The sequence below is a fragment of the Pan paniscus genome, chromosome 7 (assembly GCF_029289425.2).
Source record: "Pan paniscus chromosome 7, NHGRI_mPanPan1-v2.0_pri, whole genome shotgun sequence".
NCBI lineage: Eukaryota > Metazoa > Chordata > Mammalia > Primates > Hominidae > Pan > Pan paniscus.
Window position 1 is genome coordinate 43,770,976 of NC_073256.2, and position 20,447 is coordinate 43,791,422.

At 43.7% G+C, this 20,447-nt stretch overlaps 1 protein-coding gene across 2 annotated transcripts in view; it reads left to right on the forward strand.

The window, feature by feature from the left end:
* Window positions 1–20,447, forward strand: part of DOCK5 (dedicator of cytokinesis 5) — a 233,154-nt gene that overhangs the window by 47,248 nt on the left and 165,459 nt on the right. For both annotated transcript variants that reach the window (XM_003823556.6, XM_024929894.4), the window contains exon 2: window positions 11,312–11,395. In XM_003823556.6, the coding sequence (XP_003823604.1) occupies window positions 11,312–11,395 (84 nt within the window). The remainder of the gene's footprint in view (window positions 1–11,311; window positions 11,396–20,447) is intronic.

The window sequence follows — 20,447 nt, forward strand, 5'->3', positions numbered from 1 at the left end:
CAAGGTTTGCATTTAAGCTTTGTTATGCAGGACCAACACAGCCTTTATTCTGGGGCCAGTTTGGCTACATGTCTAAGTCTATTTGGGATGCTGTAACAAAGTCTCATAGACTGGGTGGCTAGTAAACAACAGAAATAGATTTCTCACAGTTTTGGCAGCTCAAAGTCCAAGGTCAAGGTTCCAGCATTGTCAGGTTCTGGTGAGGGCAACCTTCTGGGTTGCAGACTGCCAACTTATCACTGTGTCCTTGCATGGTACAAAAAGGGCTCTCTGGGGTCTTTTATAAGAGCACGAATCCCATTCATGAGAGCTCCACCCTCATGACTTAATTACCTCCCAAAAGCCCACCTCCTAATACCTAATACTATGGGCGTAGATTTCAACATAAACATTTAGGGGTACAGGAGACAAACATTCAGTCTGTAACACTGCACTACCAAGTACTCAGTACCCTTCTGAGCTCTCAGCCCAGTACCCTCATATTCCAAGCTTTCTCTACTCTGGTTGTGGGATCTGTAAGCTGTTCTCATCCATGTGCGTGGGTTGGGAACAATGCCTCTTGCTCTTTTCCACTGATTTTTTTCTTAGCCTCGGGTATTTTCACACACATGCACTGACCAGTACTCAGCTAAAGACTTGGGGAACCTTCTACACATCTCTAGCACTCTCTCTGAGCAGCCCTCTTCTCTCTGGTTCTCTGTCCTGCACATTCTAGCCACCTTGACCCCCCTGAATTCTCCACTCTCCTGGTCTCAGAGTGACCACTGGCTGCCTGCACAATAGCCTGGAAACCCTGTTCAAGCAGTAAGTGCAGGCAGGTGTAGACTTCACTTATCTGTTTCTCTCCTCTCAGGTATCACTCCCTGCATTGCCTGCTGTTCAGTGTCTGAAAACCAACGTGTCATATACATTTTGCCTAGTTTTTAATGCTTAAAGCAGGATAATTCATCTGGTCCCTGATGGGTTGCTTCCCTGGTCCACCTGGGCAACAAGTAGAATTGATATATGTATTTTTTAGGTAGAAAACAAATCCCAAATTCAAACTGATATTTCCAACCCATGTCGTCCCAGAATCAGTTAACCTTTTTGATTGTATACTTGTCTTTGATGCTGAAAGATCTTGGTTCCAAAGACATAACCAATAGTTGCTCGTTGTTTCTTCTCATTTTATTCTTAACCAGAAGAGTTAGGTAAAACACCAGCTCACTTTACTGATGAGGGAACAGAAGCCGGCAAAGATCGAATCACTTGCCCTAGAGTCCAGGATGGTAGTTTTTTGGCCACATTATGGAAAATATCTTCAATGGCACAGCTGTAATTTTGTTCGCCTTGGTCTATCACTTTTCTTTCTTTTTTAAAATTGTAGATATTTTTTAGTGCTTCACTTTTTAAAAAATTTTGTTTTATTTTTAATTTTTATAAGTACATAGTAGGTGTATATATTTATGGGGTACACGAGATGTTTTGATGCAGACATGCAATGTGAAATAATCACATCAGGTCTGTCACTTTGAACTTCACACACACACGTATGTACACATGTCCTATCCTTCTGTTTCCTCACTGCAATTTCAGTAGGGTGTGATTCTGGAGTGTATAAATACCCAGGAAGTTGAGATTCAGTTCTAAAATCCTCCTGAGTAGGATCCAGAGGTTAAAGGAGTCAGGCCAGAGCTTGTCCGCAGACTGGCCCAGGGCCGGAAGCTGCTATTGTACTTGCATTTTTTAGGTTGATATTGTCAAAGTAATGACTTGTGTAGCCTGGTTGGGGATCATTACTTTTCTCAGTGAAATGTGTTTGTCTCATTCATGTACATATAGAGAAGATAATCGGTGACATCCTCAACTATCATTTAAAAGTGCTTTTTCTAGATTCCACAGTAACCTCTGGCATTTATCTTCAGATTCTCTATTCCTCAGTGATGATTTCTGTCTATAACAGAGTCTTAGCTCAACAGAGTCTTAGATGTGACCGTCTTAATCTTAGATCTGTTCACCTTTTGTTTCATAAGGATGTGTACCAAGAAGAACCTGATAAGGAGACTTTATTTGCTTTGGAAAATATGTTCTGGGCTGGGTAGTGAGCTATTTTCCTTCATTATTAAAGACTGCAATAGTTGCTATCAGATTTTTTTCTGTTTTACTTTTTCCTTTTTTGTTTAATAAGGAAGATATTCATTGAGAAAAATGGAGGCTAATAGAACTATAGGCGTGAATAACATTAGCATGTGTACCTTTGATATTATATACAGCCTGAGGGTCCTGTGGTGAGTACATGGCTGAGGCCATCTTTAGTATTCTGGATAATACCCTGGTTTCTCAATGAATTGTTGCAGAAATGCTTGGAAGGGGCAGCAAGAAATGGTGAATGTATTAAAATACTCCCCGCACCTGGTGCTGTTTCTTAAAGGAGCTCTGTATTTAGCGGCCTGCAATAAAATGGCTTTGCTCTAATCAAAGACATCTGCATTTCATTGTCCATCAGCCATTGCCTTGGAAGGACCATTGAGGCTGATTTGTTCTTGACCTCTCCAGTCCTTCCTGATTCACTGTTTTCATTGACCGACTCCCACTGGTTTATTGATGAGGGGGTAGTGTCCATCTTTGAGGATGTAGGTGTCACCATGCCCTGAATGGGAAGCTGGACACGGCGAGAAAGGGGAAGGAGTGGAGGGGAGGAGACTGCTCTTTACTCACTGTCTGCCAGGTGTTAGTCATCATTCTGGCCCTGCACAAATTCTCCTTTTTGGGCCTCACAAAACCATAGGAAGAATGTACTGTTGCCTCCCTTTTTCAGAGGAGGAAGCTGTGGGAAAAAACTCCTATGATTATACACCATAGACTCTTTGTTCTGTAATTTTGTTTTTGTTTGTTTGTTTGAGACAGGATCTTGCTCTGTCGCCTACGTAGTGCAGTGGTACAATCTCAGCTCACTGTAGCCTCGACTGCTACAATCTCAGCTCACTGAAGCCTCAACCTCCTGGGCTCAAGCGATCCTCCCACCTCACCCTCTCGGGTCGCTAGGACCATAGACACACACCATTATGCCTGGCTAATTTTTATTATTTTTTGAGACAGGGTCTCCCTATGTTGCCCAGGCTGGTCTCGAACTCCTGAGGTCAAGCAATCCTCCCACTCAGCCTCCCGAAATGCTAGGATTCCAGGCGTGAGCCACTATGCTGGGCCTTTGTTCTGTAATTTCGAATTGCCTTGTTTCTGCTTTCCTGCTGTAAGCATTTCATGTAAATTTAATCTCATATTCATGTAAATGATGTGGCTTCTAAGTCATCACTTGCTGCCAGTGAGGCCATCAAGAAACAATATTTGAGTTTATATCTGAGAAATATCCCTCCAGTTCAAGATATTTATCTATTCCCTTCACAAATATATATAATCTTTAAGATAGAGATTTTTTTCTTTTCTTTTCTTTCTTTCTTTCTTTTTTTTTTTTTTTAAACAGAGTCTCACTGTCGTGCAGGCTGGAGTGCAGTGGCACGATCTCAGCTCACTGCAACCTCCACCTCCTGGATTCAAGCGATTCTCATGCCTCAGCCTCCCGAGTAGCTAGGATAACAGGTGCGTGCTGCCATGCCTGTCTAATTTTTATATTTTTAGTAGAGACTGGGTTTTACCATGTTGGCCAGGCTGATCTTGAACTCCTGGCCTCAAGTGAGCCACCTGCCTCGGCCTCCCAAAATGCTGGAATGACAGACATGAGCCACTGCACCCGGCCAAGATAGAGATTTCTAAATAGTAATCAATGCATTGATTATGAAATCCTCTCTTCTCCTAAACTATCTAGAAAATGAAGTTAAGAATCCTGTAAGAGCCTGCTCTTATGGAGTACTGTTGGTGAGAAATAGAACCGATGTCCTAACCTGATAGCCTCCGTCCTGGATAGATCTGAGCGGAGAGGTGGCGTGATGGTCATCTCATTGTAGAAAGACTGATTTGGAACCTACTTGTAATTATCATCCTAAAACCACAGATTGGACTTCTTGGTGTTATACCTATTATTGAATATGATTTTCTAGTCCTTATAGTACAGTGTAATTAAAGAGCATAAGAAAATGAAATCTGTTTGGCCTTCTTGGATATCATTGCAGGAAAGCCAAGATGAGGATCAAAGATGAGTTGTGCCTCTTTAGTTTTTATAGAATGCATATCTGAAACTAGGCAGATCAAGATCATAATGGAAAAGAAGAATTGTAACCATCTTTTTTTAATTTTTTTTGAAACAGAGTCTCACTCTGTTGCCCAGGCTGGAGTGCAGTGGTGTGATGCTGGCTCACTGCAGCCTCCGCCTCCCAGGTTCAAGCGATTCTCCTGCCTCAGCCTTCTGAGTAGCTGGGATTACAGGCATGAGCCACCACACCCAGCTAGTTTTTTTGTGTGGTTTTTTTTTGTATTTTTAGTAGAGATGGGGTTTTACCATGTTGGCCAAGCTGGTCTCGAACTCCTGACCTCAACTTATCCACCTGCCTCCGCCTCCCAAAGTTCTGGGATTACAGGCATAAGCCACTGCACCTGGCCATAGTCATCTTTGGAATATTATGAATGATATATGTCTCCAATGGGTATCTCATTCTGTGTTTGCTGGATCTTTCTTTTGTAGATTCTATCAGGTGACTAATAAAAAATATAATGTAGCTATTCTTCAGGGGATTGTAGTTTGAGGATTCATGTAATAATCTCATTTATTAGAAATATTCATTACTTGGCCGGGCTGGATGTCCCATGCCTGTAATCTGAGCACTTTGGGAGGCCAAGGTGGGTGGATCACATGAGCCCAGGAGTTCGAGACCAGCCTGTCCAACATGGTGAAACTTTGTCTCTACAAAAAAAGTTTAAAAATTAGCCAGGTGTGGTGGCACATTCCTGTCGTCCTAGGTACTTGGGGGGATGAGGTGGGAGGATCACCAGAGCCTAGGGAGGTCAAGGCTACAGTGACCCACGATTGTGCCACTGTACTCTGGCCTGGTTGATAGAGTGAGTCCCTGTCTCAAAAAAATAAAAAATAAACATAAAAAAAGAAATATTTATTACTTTCTAGCCTACAGACTTTTCATTGTCAAAACTGATCACTCAGTTTGCAGCCAGTAAGTCTGTTCTGTTGGTTTCTTATTGCATAATCCCAGGACTTCAGTTTTCTTCTCTCATGTAAGCCTGGTTTAAAAGAAACAGCCAAATCAAAGATTCAGTAAAATGCAAACTATTTTGTCTTGTCTACTTGGCTCTGCAAAATTATACTTTCCTGTTATAAACAGTAAGCTGCTTAGGGAAGAATTCCAGCAATTTGTCTTTCCCAGTGCTGTTCATGGCAGCCAGCGAGGCAACGTATGTACAGCAACTCCCGGTTCTTGTTTAATTTCCTCAGTCAAAACAAGAGATTGTGGTGGTGCCTGCCGGTTCAAAAATGGCACATGTTTCTTTTGCCTCTTCTCATTACCCCGTGAATCAGAAGGCGTTAGAACCAGAGGGCTCTTTAAAGGCAATCCTGTTTTACAGATAAGAAACTGAGGCCTAGGCTTAGTAGCTCATTCAAAGTCATGCATTGTGTAAGTGGTAAAGTTGAGTCTTGAATCCGTTTTGCTTACCCTGAGGTTTTTCTTGGTTTCCCATTTCTCTAGCTTTCTCTATAACAGTTATTCATGTTCTAGAAAGAAACTATGGGCCCACTAAGTGCATTAGTTGTACTCTCATTCTTGAAATAGCATCAGACTAGCGGACAATGTGATCACCAGTCACTGATGTGTGTGATGAGAAAGCTTGGTTTGGGAAGTAGGATGGTCATTTAAAGAGAGAAATCTAGGCTCTTCTCTTTGTTTCTGGGCTATTCCAGGGCATATCTTCACCACTATGGACTGGCTTGGTCAAATGTGATGAACAGACCAGCTTTATAACAGCTTTGCTGCTTGCAAGCTGGGTTTAACCCTTCTGAGTCTCAGCTTCCCCATTAAATAATGTGACACCTGGCATCCACTCTATACAATTACTAAGATATATATGAAAGTAAACTATGAAATACACTGGAAATATGAGGTATATTATGATATGGAGGGCATACTACCAAACCCAAGAGTTAGAATGAATAGATGATGGCGGTGATTGGAAATCTTGTTTGTGCTTTTGCCCAGAGACATGAAACAGATTGTACAAACATCCTCTAAGCGGTGACTTTTCATTCCAGTGAAAGGCATTGTTGAAGGGATGTGCTTCTAACATGAATCTCTTTGAAAGCTTAGGTTGGAGAGGCAGATTCTGTCTTGTGATAAACCAAATGGATGGAGAAGTGATTTTAGTAACCCTTTCTTGAGTGATGGGAAACCACAGCCTCTGCTCTGGAGGAAAGCAGAAGTGTGTTTGAGTTTGGGGAAGAAGTGGTGAATAACTGAATTTTTTGATGGATTTTATAGAAGAGATAAAAATATGTGTTTTTAAAATATATTCTTTTCTGACATCGTTATTATACCTTGAGTACTTTCTTTGGGACTAAGCCTGTGCCTTGTAATGAGAAAGACACAAAAGTAATGTGTAATGAGGGCCCCAATCATAGGGATTTCCTTCTAATTGATGGCAGACAATTACACAAGATTGTCTATGGTTAAAAACCCAAACTGCGCTGGAAGGGAAAATTGTTGTGGAATGTCAGAGAAGAAAGAGATCCACGCAGGTAATTGGGAGCTAGTAGCCATTTGTTGAATTGCATTGTGGATGTGAGATTTGGATTGTTACAAATCAAGACAGGCCCTTGTTCTAGGCAGAAACAAACCATGGACTGAGCTCAGAATTTAGGGGAGAACATAGGAGTCTTCACTGGAGAGTAGGTTGGAATTTCACAGATAGTGGAGACAAAGACAGATAATTACGGGCTGGGACAATTTTGGAGGTATTTTGGGTCAGGCTTAGAGATCTAGGTTTTAAGCAAACCAGTCTTTGGTGTGTGCGTGTATGTGTGTGTGTGTGTGTGTGTGTGTGTGTGTGTGTGTGTGTGTGTGTGTTTCCAGCAGTCCTTGGTAGGTGTTTGTGTTTGGAGCTTCCAGTGCAAGGTGCTGCCTTTGAGAGCTTCTGCTTACTTTTCCAATGACCGGAACCAGGAAGAGGTGAAGCTTGGTCATTACACAATGCATTGTGACTCAGTGACCTCACTACTTCCTGTTTTCATTTGAGAAGGGGGCCAATGGAAGGGACCATTTCAGTACAAGGCCATGAATAGGGAGTAGGAGATGTCAAGGGTATGAGGGCTGCCAAACTAGCAGGCAGAGCATTCGCGTAAACCAGCAGACGAATGAAGGAGTTGAACTCCACTGGAATAGCAGCGGTGGCCCAGTGACCCATGAGAAAGTCTAGGAATTGGGAATTACTCCTACTTCTGAATTGCGTGCGATTTCTCCTAACCTATGTCACCAGCCAATCCTGGTTGTGAATTCATAGCCTAGTCCATAAGCTCAATAGTAAAATAAATTCCAACATACTTTGTCCAGGCTTCTGTGCCAGGAGTGCAGGAGAGCACTACCTGGATGACTTCCTTTATCAAGGAGAGGCCACTGGAAAACAGGTGGCTGGACGTGTGCTCCTTCCTGCTCACTGAGAGGTTGACTGTGATGTAAGCCAAGCTGCAGGTGCAGGGTGCACTGCAGGCCCAGGGAAGAGCTGGGAAGAGCCGGGAAGACCCACCACTGGCAATGTCAAGGACGCCTTTCTTCCCTGTGGGATATACTGATGGACTGAGTGACTATCCATTCATCAGTGTGGATGGCCACTCATCAGGCCTGCAGAGATGGGAGCCTTATGGGTTCCTTGGATTGTCAAGTCCATGGCTAGAGCTGAATCTCTAAGGGAGTTCTTTTTTCCTGGAAAGATGTAGTTCCCTCATCAGTAGAGTGAGGGTAAGAAGTAAATCTACTTAAAAAAAAAAAAAGCCAGCTTCCGTCAAGTGTAATTTATATACCATAAAATCCACCCGTTTTAAGCATATAATTCACTGATTTTTAGTAAATTTACAGAGTTGTGTAAATATCACCGCAACCCAGTTTTAGGATGTTTTCATCTCCCCAAGAAGCTCCTTAGGGCCTTTTGTGGTCAATCACCATTCCCTCCTCACAGCCCCAGGCAACCAATAATCTCCTATATTGCCTTTGATAGATTTGCTAAATTCTGGACATTTTGAATAAATGGTGTCATAAACTATGTGGTCTTTTGCATCTGGCTTCTTTCCTTTAGTGTAATGTTTTGAGGTTCGTTCATGTTGCAGTATGTGTCTGTATTCCATTTCTTTTCATTGCTGCATAGTATTCCATTGCATGGATATACCATACTTTGTGTATCCTTTCATCAGTTAATAAATTATTTCCATTTTGGGGGCTATTGTGAATAATGCTACTGTAGTGGATTTCAGTGGCTGCTGTGACAAATTATACACTTGATGTCTCAAGACAGTGGGGGTTTATTCTCTCACAGTTCTGGAGATGGGAGTTAGGAAGTCAAGATGCAAACAGGGCTGTGCTCCCTCCGGAGGCCCTCGGGGAGGTTCTGTTCCTTGCTTCTTCCAGCTTCTGGTGGATACTGGTCTTCTCTGACTTGCAGTCACATCAGTTCAATCTCAGCCTCCATCTGCATGTCGCCTTCTCTCCAGTGTGTCTCTCAGCTCTCTCTCTTTCTCTCTTGTAAAGATATATGTGATTGCATTTAAGGCCACCCTGATAATTCAGGGAAGAGAACTCCTCTCAAAATCCTTATCATTGGTCGTTAGAAAAATGCAAATAAAAACTGCAATGAGATACCATCTCACGCCAGTTAGAATGGCGATCATTAAAAGTCAGGAGGCTGGGTGCGGTGGCTCACGCCTGTAATCCCAGCACTTTGGGAGGCTGAGGCGGGTGGATCATGAGGTTAGGAGATCGAGACCATCCTGGCTAACATGGTGAAACCCCATCTCTACTAAAAACACAAAAAAAATTAGCCGGGCTTGGTGGCGGGCACCTGTAGTCCCAGCTACTGGGGAGGCTGAGGCAGGAGAATGGTGTGAACTCAGGAGGTGGAGGTTGCAGTGAGCCAAGATCACTCCACTGCACTCCAGCCTGGGCAACAGAGCAAGACTCCGTCTCAAAAAAAAAAAAAAAAAAAGTCAGGAAACAACAGATGCCGGAGAGGACGTGGAGAAAGAGGAACATTTTTACACTGTTTTTGGGACTGTAAACTAGTTCAATCATTGTGGAAAACAGTGTAGTGATTCCTCAAGGATCTAGAACCACAAATACCATTTGATCGAGTAATCCCATTACTGGGTATATACCCAAAGGATTATAAATCATGCTACTATAAAGACACATGCACATGTATGTTTATTGTGGCACTATTCACAATAGCAGAGACTTGGAACCAACCCAACTACCCATCAATGATAGACTGGATAAAGAAAATGTGGCATATATACACCACGGAATACTATGCAACCATAAAAAAGGATGAGTTCATGTCCTTTGCAGGGACATGGGTGAAGCTGGAAACCATCATTCTCAGCAAAGTAACACAGGAACAGAAAACCAAACACCACACGTTCTCACTCATAAGTGGGAGTTGAACAATGAGAACACAAGGACACAGGGAGGGGAACATCACACACTGGGGCCTTTTGGGGGGTGGAGGTCTAGGGGAGGGATAGCATTAGAAGAAATACCTAATGTAGATGACGGGTTGATGGGCTCAGCAAACCACCATGGCACGTGTATACCTATGCAACAAACCTGCATGTTCTGCACATATATCCCAGAGGTTAAAGAATAATTAAAAAAAAAAACCTTAACTTAATCAACTCTTTTGCCTTACAGGGTAAGATACACAGGTTCCAGGGATTTGATGTGGATTTCTTTTGGCGGTGGGGGGGCACCTTTACAGCCCATCACCGCAGCTCTGAACATTCACATAAGGTTCTTATGTAGACACATGGCTTCATTTCTCTTTGTAGGTACCTAGGAATGGATTGCTAGGACCTATGGTAAATTTATGTTTAACTTTTTGAGAAGTTCCCCAACTGTTTCCAGAAGGGGCTGTATCATGTTACATTCCTACCAGCAATGCGGGAGAGTTCTAGTTTCTCCACATTCTTGCCATTTGTCTGCCTTTTCTTTTTTCGTTATCATAGCCATTCTAGTGGGTGTGGAGTGATATCTCACTGTGGTTTTAATTTGTATTTTCCCATGACTAATAGTGTCGAACATCTCTTCGTGTGCCTGTTAGCTATTCATACATAATTTTTGGCAAAATATCTATTCAAAGCTCTGGCTTGTCTTAAAATTGGGTTGTCTTCTTTTTTTGAGTTATGAGTTAGTCTATCATTTTTCACAACCCGGCCCAGCCATTGCCAGCCCTAAAGACTGTGGTGGCTGAGGTCACCTTGATTAGGAAGTGCTGTGGTAACCCAGTTGCCCAGGGTGCCCTGGGCTGGGGCCAGGCACCATCGTTGCACCGTGCCCTGTGTCAATTTGTCACTGGAGGGTGGATGGGCCTCACAGGTGGCCTTTTGCCATCAGATACTGTGCCATGGAAGCCAGGACATGGCTCGCCTGTGTCCTAGAGATCATCAGTTCCGTGTTCTTGCAGGCTGGCTGTTGTCTGATGAACAAGGGCACAGACTAACAAAATCCCACAATATATTTTCATTGTAACCGGATTGTTTCTTTCCTAACACTTATCACAACTTTAACTAGTTATTTCTGTGATTATATATTTGATATCTTTCTTCCTTGCACTCAACTGTTAAGTTCCCTGGGGACAGGGGCCATGTCCATGTGATTTGCCCCTCTATCACTAGTCTCTAACAGAGTTCGTGATGTGTAGCAGGCAACTGATCCATATTTGTTGGATGGGTGAAATGAGGATCCATTTCTCTGCTTTACAGTGGGCAATTCACATGAAATTATTAAATAGAGAGTTGTTTGTTGACCGAATTGTTCACTGTGACATGCATTCTTTTTTTTTTTTTTTGAGACGGAGTCTCATTTTATCACCCAGGCTGGCGTGCAGTGGCGTGATCTCGGCTCACTGCAATCTCTGCTGCCCGGGTTCAAGCAGTTCTCCTGCCTCAGCCTCCCAAGTAGCTGAGATTACATGCGCCTGCCACTACGCCCAGCTGATTTTTGTATTTTTAGTAGAGATGGGGTTTCACCATCTTGGCCAGGCTGGTCTTGAACTCCTGACCTCATGATCCACCCACCTCGCCCTCCCAAAGTGCTGAGATTATAGGCGTGAGCCACCGTGCCCAGCCAAGTGACATGCATTCTAATTTCCCTTTTTTATTTCTCATTTCCAGCGATCTATAACTACAATGCTTCTCAAGATGTGGAGCTCTCCTTGCAGATCGGTGACACAGTTCACATCCTGGAGATGTACGAGGGTAAGTCTGGCTGGCCTTCTGCCAGATGAGGGCAAGGGAAAAACAGTGTAAGTTACTTATTAAAAAGGCACTTAGAGTAAACATCAACATGCTTGACTTCCTGAAACAGTGCTAGTAAAAATTCAGGAAGTATTTGGGTGACACAATTTTGAACAGAGTGTGATTTCAAAACAGCCAGTTGAGTACATGAGCACAAACTTGCACAGACACCAGGGTGAAAGCTCATGCATATGTGAAGGGTGCTGGTGTGGCCAGGCCACTTGGGCACAGAAGGATCAGTGACAGAGCTGGCTCGCGAGGAGACACTTGGGATGTTGGGCTGGCAGTAGCTCAAAGGAAGCACTGCTGATTAAGGGTCTCTTTCTGTTCAGCACTAAATGTTCCCAGGTTGGGGGAGAAATGAGGGAGAGTCTTTCTGGTGTTGCTGAGATTCTTTTGGAAAATTAGGTCATGACTGCAGCAGGTCCAGAAAGCCTGATTGTATATCTCCTTCAACTAGGTCAGGCGAGGGCCGTGGTTCCATTAACCTGTTAGTGGGCTGTGGGGCAGTACTTAGGACTGCCTATTTGTCTGCCAAGCATTGGTCATGTCTGTACCCACTCCACCGCAGGCTTCCAACTTCAGCTCAGGTTCTCTAAATCCTAGAAGTCTTCCTCCATATATCCACATTTTTAATCCAAACCTCCAGAGCACAACAAAAGCATAGCCAGGCCACTGAAGTTGAGGACCAAACCAAGAACTATCTTTAGGGTCCAGTTATTCTCTCAGAAGGTTAGGGTACCAATGAGGTGGAAATTAGGCAGATTTGACAGGGACCGTGCATTTTCCGGGTCTAGCCCCCATGTAAACCCTTGTGATGGTGAAACGGCAGAGATGGTCCGCGAGGACCCCGTGCAGGTTCCTAGGGTGGGATGGGATGACACAGGATGAGAAAGAAGAGATGGGAAGGCAGGAGGAAAGGAAGCAGGATTTGGCCACAGAACAGCTAAATTATCTGCATGGTTGCATGGAAGACTCTGCTATTACTGCAGCCTCCCTTTAGTTTTTGGCAGAGGGCTGGGGTTTCACATTATCCTTTTCCCTTCCACACAACTCGATGTAATCATGTAGCTCCCAGGGGCAGAGAGAAGACAGAGAGGGCTGTGTGAACTCTTCCCTTTTTCTTTCTACTGCTTATTCTCACCATCTCAGGCCCAGCCAAAGCATCAATTCAAAGTCTCCAAGACACTAGGGCAGTCGCCTTATTTTTTCCAGAATCCTTTGCTTATGGAAACCACAGCTCTTCCAATCTTTTTATTTATTTATTTATTTTTTGAGACGGAGTCTCACTCTGTCGCCCAGGCTGGAGTGCAGTGGCGCGATCTCAGCTCACTGCAAGCTCCGCCTTCCGGGTTCATGCCATTCTCCTGCCTCAGCCTCCCGAGTAGCTGGGACTACAGGTGCCCACCACCACACCCAGCTAATTTTTTGTATTTTTAGTAGAGACGGAGTTTCACCATGTTAGCCAGGATGGTCTCAATCTCCTGACCTCGTGATCCGCCTGCCTTGGCTTCCCAAAGTGCTGGGATTACAGGTGTGAGTCACTGCGCCCGGCCTACAGCTCTTCCAGTCTTATCAGCTCATACCTCTTTTGTCAGGAGGCCAGGTTAATTCACTTTGTCTAGCCTCAATGGATGCATATTTTCCTGTTGTGCAGGTAAAAAGCATGTGTTCAATTTTTCTAACTCTTCCATGTGGGCTTGGAAAGAATGTATATTTAAGGATCATTGGGTGCAAAGTTCTTTTTTTTTTTTTTTGAGATGGAGTCTCATTCTGTCGTCCAGGCTGGAGTGCAGTGGCACGATCTGAGCTCACTGCAACCTCCACGTCCTGGGTTCAAGCGATTCTCATGCCTCAGCCTCCTGAGTAGCTGAGATTACAGGCGTATGTCATCACACCTCGCTAATTTTTGTATTGTTAGTAGAGACGGGGTTTCATCATGTTGGCCAGCCTGGTCTTGAACTCCTGAGCTCAGGTGATAGCCCCATCTTGGCCTCCCCAAGTACTGGAATTACAGGTGTGAGCCACCATGCCTGGTGGCAAAGTTCTATATATGGTAATTAGGTTCTAATTTCTGAGTCATTTTTCAGGTTTGCTATATGCTAACTTTTTTTTCCTGCTTTCTCTGTTACTGATAGAACTGTGTTAACTCTTCCACCATGATTGTAGTTTGTGTCTCTTTACGGTGATGTCAGCTGTTTGCTTTATGTTTTCTGAGACTTGTTTTTAGGTGCCTGCTAATTTAGAATTGTTGTGTTAAACAGTTCTAACTTTTAATTCCTATTTATTAAACCTTTATCATTGTCTTACTCTGTAGTAACATGCTATGTCTTACTCTGTGTTGTGTAAAATTGCAGCCAACTCACTGGCAAGTCCCAGGGCTTCAATTTTTGTCCTCCTGGCTCCACAAGGCCATCAGAAATGCTGCTCAGCCTCTCAGCCACTCAGGAATCCTTTCTTTTTTTGTTGTTGTTGTTGTTTTTTGTATTTTTTGGAGATGGAGTCTTGCTCTGTCGCCCAGGTGGAGTGCAGTGGCTCAATCTTGGCTCACTGTGATCTCCGTCTCCCGAGTTCAAGCGAGTCTTCTACCTCAGCCTCCTGAGTAGTTGGGATTACAGACACCCGCTGCCATGCCTGGCTAATTTTTGTATTTTTAGTAGAGACGGGGTTTCCCCATGTTGGCCAGGCTGGTCTCCTGGCCAACTCCTGACCTCAGGTGATCCGCCCACCTTGGCCTCCCAGTGTTGGGATTACAGGTGTAAGCCACCGCACCTGGTCAGGAATTCTTTCTTAAATCAGCAGATGGATGCCCCAAGCAGAAAGCAGCCCCAGATGCTGAGCTGGTCTTTTTAGGTTTTGGTGTCTTTCAGATTTTGACCTGGTAATTCTTCACTGCCATGTTAGTTCGTGTGTGTGTGTGTGTGTGTGTGTGTGTGTGTGTGTGTGTGGCGGGGGCGGGGTGGGGCAGTGTATATGTTTGTGTGTGTTGTTTTGTCAAGCTTTTCTAATTGTCCTACAGAGTGTGGGAGGGAAGAATGGAGACTTGGTCTGAAATAAAGTAGGTAATGTCTTTTGTTTTTTGTTTTTTTTTCTTTGAGACAGGGCCTTGCTCTGTCACCCTAGCTGGAGTACAGTAGTGTGATCATAACTCACTGCAGCCTTGAGCTCCTGGGCTCAAGCTATCCTCTTGCCTCAGCCTCCCAAGTAGCTGAGATTATAGGCATGTGCCACCACACCCAGCTAATTTATTTATTTATTTTAATGGAGACAGGGTCTCACCAAGTTGCTCAGGCTGATCCCAAACTCCTGGCCTCAAATGATCCTCCTGCCTCAGCCTTCCAAAGTGTTGGGATTGTAGGCATAAGCCATAGCACCTGGCCCGGGTGATACCTTTAAAATATTTCTTCAAATTTTTTTTCATTTTTATGTGACCTCAGCGTATTTCTAAGAAATAGTTAATTGAAACACTTTGTCCTGTTAGGGTTCATATCAATAGTAATTTTAAGGATGAGTGTGGTGGCTCACTCCTGTAATCCCAGCACTTTGGTAGGCTGAGATGGGAGGATCCCTTGAGGCCTAGAGTTCAAGACCAGCCTGGGCAACATAGTGAGACCTTGTCTCTACAAAAAATTTAAAACTTAGCCAAGCATGGTGACACGCACCTGTAGTCTCAGCTACTTGGGAGGCTAAGGTGGGAGGATTGCTTGAGCCTGGGAGGCAGAGGCTGCAGTGAGCTGACCACACCCACTACACTCCAGCCTGGGCAACAGAGTGAGACCCTGTCTCAAAAAGAAAAAAAACAAGTACTTTTAAGTGTGCTCACTATAATTTACCAAGAGTTCTCCAGTTGGCCTATAAACATTCCTCAAGACAGCATCCCTATGGACCAAGCTAAGGGGGTCACTGAGCTTAGTTGAATATAAATATAAACACAGATACATTCATTTCAAATACCATGCACTTGAGTCCAAACAGTCCAAAACCCACAGTGCTTCTAGTATATTACAGCTCACACTACGATATGCTTGTAGGATGTGCTGGCCCATTTGACAGTCACACAAAAATGGTTAATTTCTTCAGTTATGGTGATCCGGATGCTGTAGTCCTGCCCGCAAGAAACCGCTCTTCTTAACTGCTACCATAACATTTTTGCTGCGTCAGCCGTAGAACTTTTTCATCTCAAAGGACGTCAGTGCCTGTTCTTTAAAAGTAAGCACGTGTCAAGGTGTGAAGGGGAGGGAGGTTGAGAACACTTGAGCCTGCACCGTGAGCTTACTGAGTTCATTAACCACCAAGGGGCAGGTCAGCTTGACAGAGAGATTACTATATTGGATTATATTTTTCAATAGTGTTCATTTTCTGGGATTAATTTTTAAAATCGTGCCTACCTTGCCAGATGTCCCATGATAGGTCCTTGTATCTGCTAAGCACTTAGAGTTCTTGGCTTGATTCTCAAATTCCTTTATAATTTAAGGCAGCTCGAGGCAAGGGCAGGAGTGCTTTGCAAACATGAAACGCGATGGGAATGCTGAGTAATCACTTGTCTTCTACCCCTCCTCTCCTAGTCCCTCTTAACTTTAGAAAAATAAACACAATGAAAACGCCAACAGTCCTGCCGGGTGGAACTGAAGGGTGACACCGGCACTGTATTGTGGCCCTGGGATTCGTGTCTTCCAGCTTCCTGTCGGAGCTGACTTTGGGGCGCTCCCTCTGCACTCTGCCCCACCCTGCCCTCGAGATGTCTGCATACCAGATCTGTGTGTGTTTTTCCAGCGTGGACATGAATCCACCCAGACATGAAACATTTTTTCTGCCCACCGCCTGGGACAGAATACTATTTTTGATTCTCCTTTTTCTGTTTCCTGCCGTGTGGTTGGCTGAAAAATTTCAGAAAGTATTGGCTCCTTGAAGGCAAAGCCTGCTCCTCCCTTCATCTGCAGAGCCTGTGCCTCCCTAGCTCCTGGTATACGGCAGGTGCTCAGCAACAATCTATTGAATGATGAAGGTAAAATAGGAGACCAAGGCAAGCTGGTGTAGAGAGTAAGGGGGTCAGGGGTCACCTCCACAAAACCCTGGGTATTACAAGGCAGAGGTGCTGTTCCTTCTCTATGAGGGAAATACAGGGGGTGCTAATGTTTTCTGGTCCTCTGCAATTATAGGAGGATTTAGTCATGGCTGAAGTTTTTGTTTTTATTTTATTTATCTTTTTTTTAGAGACAGGGTCTTGCTGTCCCCCAGGCTGGAATGCAGTGACATAATAACAGCTCACTGTAACCTTGGCCTTTTGGACTCAAGGGATGCTCCTGCTTCAGCCTCTTGAGTAGTTGAGACTACTCGTACATGCCACCATGCCTAGTTAATGTTTTTAATTTTTTAGGAGAGGTGAAGCCTTGCTGTGTTGCCCTAGCTGGTCTGGAACTCCCGGCCCTTAGCGATCCTTCCACCTCAGCCTCCCAGAGTATAGGGATTACAGGCGTGAGCCATCGTGCCTGGCCTTGTGGGTTTTTTTGTTTGTTTTTAATAACAGCTTTCTTGAGATATAATTCAAATACCAATCAATTTACTTATTTAAAGTATACAATTCAATGGATATTTACTAAGTTCACTATGCAGAGGGTTGGGCAAATATCATCACTATCTACTTTCAGAACACTTTCATCATCCCATAAAGAAGCTCTGTACCCATAGGTAGTCATGCCTCCCCTGGCTCTAGGCAGCTTCAAATTCATTTCATATAAGTGGAATCACATAATATGTGGTCTTTTGTGACTGGCTGCCTTCATTTGGCATCAGGACTTCATCTCTCTCGCCCTCTCTCTTGCTCTGTTGCTCAGGCTGGAGTGCAGTGGCATGATCACGGCTCACTGCAGCCTTGACCTCCTGGGCTCAAGGAATCCTCCTACTCCAGCCTCCCAGGTAGCTGGGACTATAGGTGCTCACCGCTACACCCAGCTAAATTTTTATTCTTTGTAGAGACAGGGTCTCGCTATGTTACTGAGGTTGGTCTTGAAATCCTGGGCTCAGGCAGTTCTCCTGCCTTGGCCTCCCAAGGGCCAAGTGTCCCAGTGTGTTGGGATTATAGGCATGAGCCACTGCACCTGGCCCAACTTCATCTCTTTTCATTGCTGAGTAATATGTATTATGTAGGTACATTATATTTTATTCATTCATCAGTTGGACATTTGGGTCGTTTAGATATTTCAGCTACTGTGAATAATACTGCTGCAAACATCTGCGTGCAAGTTTTTATGTGGACATATGTTTTCATCTCTCTTGGGTAGGTACCTAGGAGTGGAATTGCTGGGTCATAGGGTAACTCAATGTTTAATATTTTGAGGAACTGCCAGACTGATTGAGCTTTGGCTCCAAAACAGGCGACCAGAGTCCAGATGAACGAGCTTCTATCCATCATCTTTTTTCACTCATTTGACTCTCTGGCCTTGCCCCTGAACTTCATTTGTTGCTAAATGAAGGAAAGAAGCAGAACTGACTGAGAAGCTATCTACTGCTCATCCGTTACAGGTCTCCAGGAATTATTTGTCTTTAGAGACTTTATCAGGAAACAGAATTCCTTAAGGGCTGAAGTGAGCATTCTTGCCTTTCTTCATCTTTGGCACTGGCTTGCCCACAGTCATTTTTGTGTCTTTGCTTCTTTTACTGTGGAATGTATTTGGCAGCGAGGTAGCTGTTTATTACTGTGAACGTTCCTTTCCACCCCAGATCCATGGCAGAAAGTGCACTGACTTCTGGAGATGCCCGGCCGTAAGGTCATTTATTCATTCAACATTATTTGCTGAGCACCAAGTATGTGCCAAGTACATTTATTGAGCATGAGAGATGTTCTGGGTACTCTGTGGTCTCTTAAGTGACAAAATGCAAGTTCCTGCTCTCATAGGGTTTACATTGGAGGGATAGACAAAAACAAGTAAACAAAGTAAGTAAACAAAACAATTCAGATATGTGCTTACAAATGCTATGGGGAGAAGAGGGTGGTATTGCAGAGGCCAGAGGTGGAGGACAGCGATGGAGAGGGAGAGGGAAGACTATTGTAGGTTGGTGGTTTTGTCCTTGTCTAGATTGACTGTCCCTGGGCAAGACATTGCAGCCGTCTTTGTGACAAGGACATTTCATCTAAACTGGAGTCACTTTTTGAGTCGAGAGTGATCAAATGTAAGTGCTTTGAAAAGTGCATAGTACCTTGTATGTGTCAGGTTTCAGCATCCTGTTACCATGGAGCTCCCCTCTCCTGTGATTAACGTCACTCCAGTCACAAGTGGTTTTAGGCCTGGAGTCTGAGGTTCCTCTAGTGCTGGTTTCCTGTGTTTAATTCATATCCATCGATTAACTCTTTTTCTGCTCCATAAACCACTCACAAGCTCACGAGAAAGGGCGGCTGGTGTGCTGGTGTTAGCAGTGATTTCTGGGGTAAATACAACACAATTGACCGCTGTTGGAACCAACACAATGAAATGTCTCAAAGGTGAGCTGAACTGTACAGAGGCAGGCACAGCACATATTATTTCAGGGCAATTTGTAAAGACTCGAAGAATAGCACAAGTGCTTGGACTGGAACCAGAGGAAACAGGCAAACCTGAAAAGTTAAAAGAAACAAAAAGAAGCGTTTGTATATGTACAGGAGTTCCCCAGAATACCCATGTTATTTCTTCTGTATAGAAGAAGTCCAGTTTTGGAATGCACTTTAATCAAAAAATCTACTTCCCTCTAATATGAAAAGGAATAAAAATGTATTAAGACTTGAGCTGTATGTGTTTTGAATCTCATTTTTATAAAGCAGGCCTTTGTGAGTAGGGACAGTGGACAGTGTTATGACAGGTAAGTTACATGGCAATGAATTTTGTCTGCATGTTTGCCAAAACTTTCTAACAGAGATATAAAAAAGAAGAGAGTGGGCTGGGTGCGGTAGCTCATGCCTGCAATCCCAGTACTTTAGGAGGCTGAGGCGGGCAGATCACATGAGGCCAGGAGTTTGAGACCAGTCTGGCCAACATGGCAAAACCCTGTCTCTACTAAAGATACAAAAATTAGCCGGGCATGGTGGTGTGCACCCATAATCCCAGCTACTTAGGAGACTGAGGCACAAGAATCACTTGAACCCGGGAGGCAGAGGTTGCAGTGAGCTGAGATCACGCGTGCCATTGCACTCCAACCTGGGTGACACAGCAAGACTCTATCTCAAAAAAAAAAAAAAAGAGTGCTTTTAAAAGATTTTTTTCAAACAGAGGCTTAATCATCATCCTTTAGAGATGTGGTAATAGGAACCCTGCATTGGATTATGATACAGTATGGTATCTAACGTTTTGAGAATGTCTGTCTGATTGTCACATTCTGCTATGCTCTATGACAATTAATTCTGTAACACTGAAATCTCTTTATTGTTCCTCCTTTCTACTTGTTTCTTTCTCTACTTGGTCATCCATGCACAGTGGTCAGAAGCCAAGAGAGAGACAAAAGATTCAAAATTGCTGTTAAAAATCAGTTCTTAATAGAATGTGTAAAAGTTTACTGGACATAAGCTTCAATAGGGGTGTCCAAGGTATTTGTAACTTCCGTTTACTTTTGTTACCCGCTAATTAAAATAATTGAAAGTTTATTGTAATTCATAATCTATATAGTCTCCACGATCTAGGTACAGAAATACTGCCTTTCTCATACATAAATGGCAGTGAGCCTAACAGCTTGGATTTTATGATGCTGCGTGCAAACATTTTGGCATTAGCCTGGAAAGCAGATAAGGCCATGTGGCATTTTGTTGAGTGTGCTTGGTCACTTCCCACATCTGTTTGACCTTTACCTTAAGTACAGCTTATGAGCTACTACTGCTGGTGACATATGTTCCTGAGATGTGTTTTTCAAAAGATATGTGTGGCAGTAGGAGGGTGTTTACCAGAGAAATTAATTAAAAGGAGTGTCAGTGAAAAGTCTTATCTCGGATTTAATCTTTAAAAAAAGTGAATGCCTTCTCCTATTTTTCCTTTTCAGGTATGTTTCAATA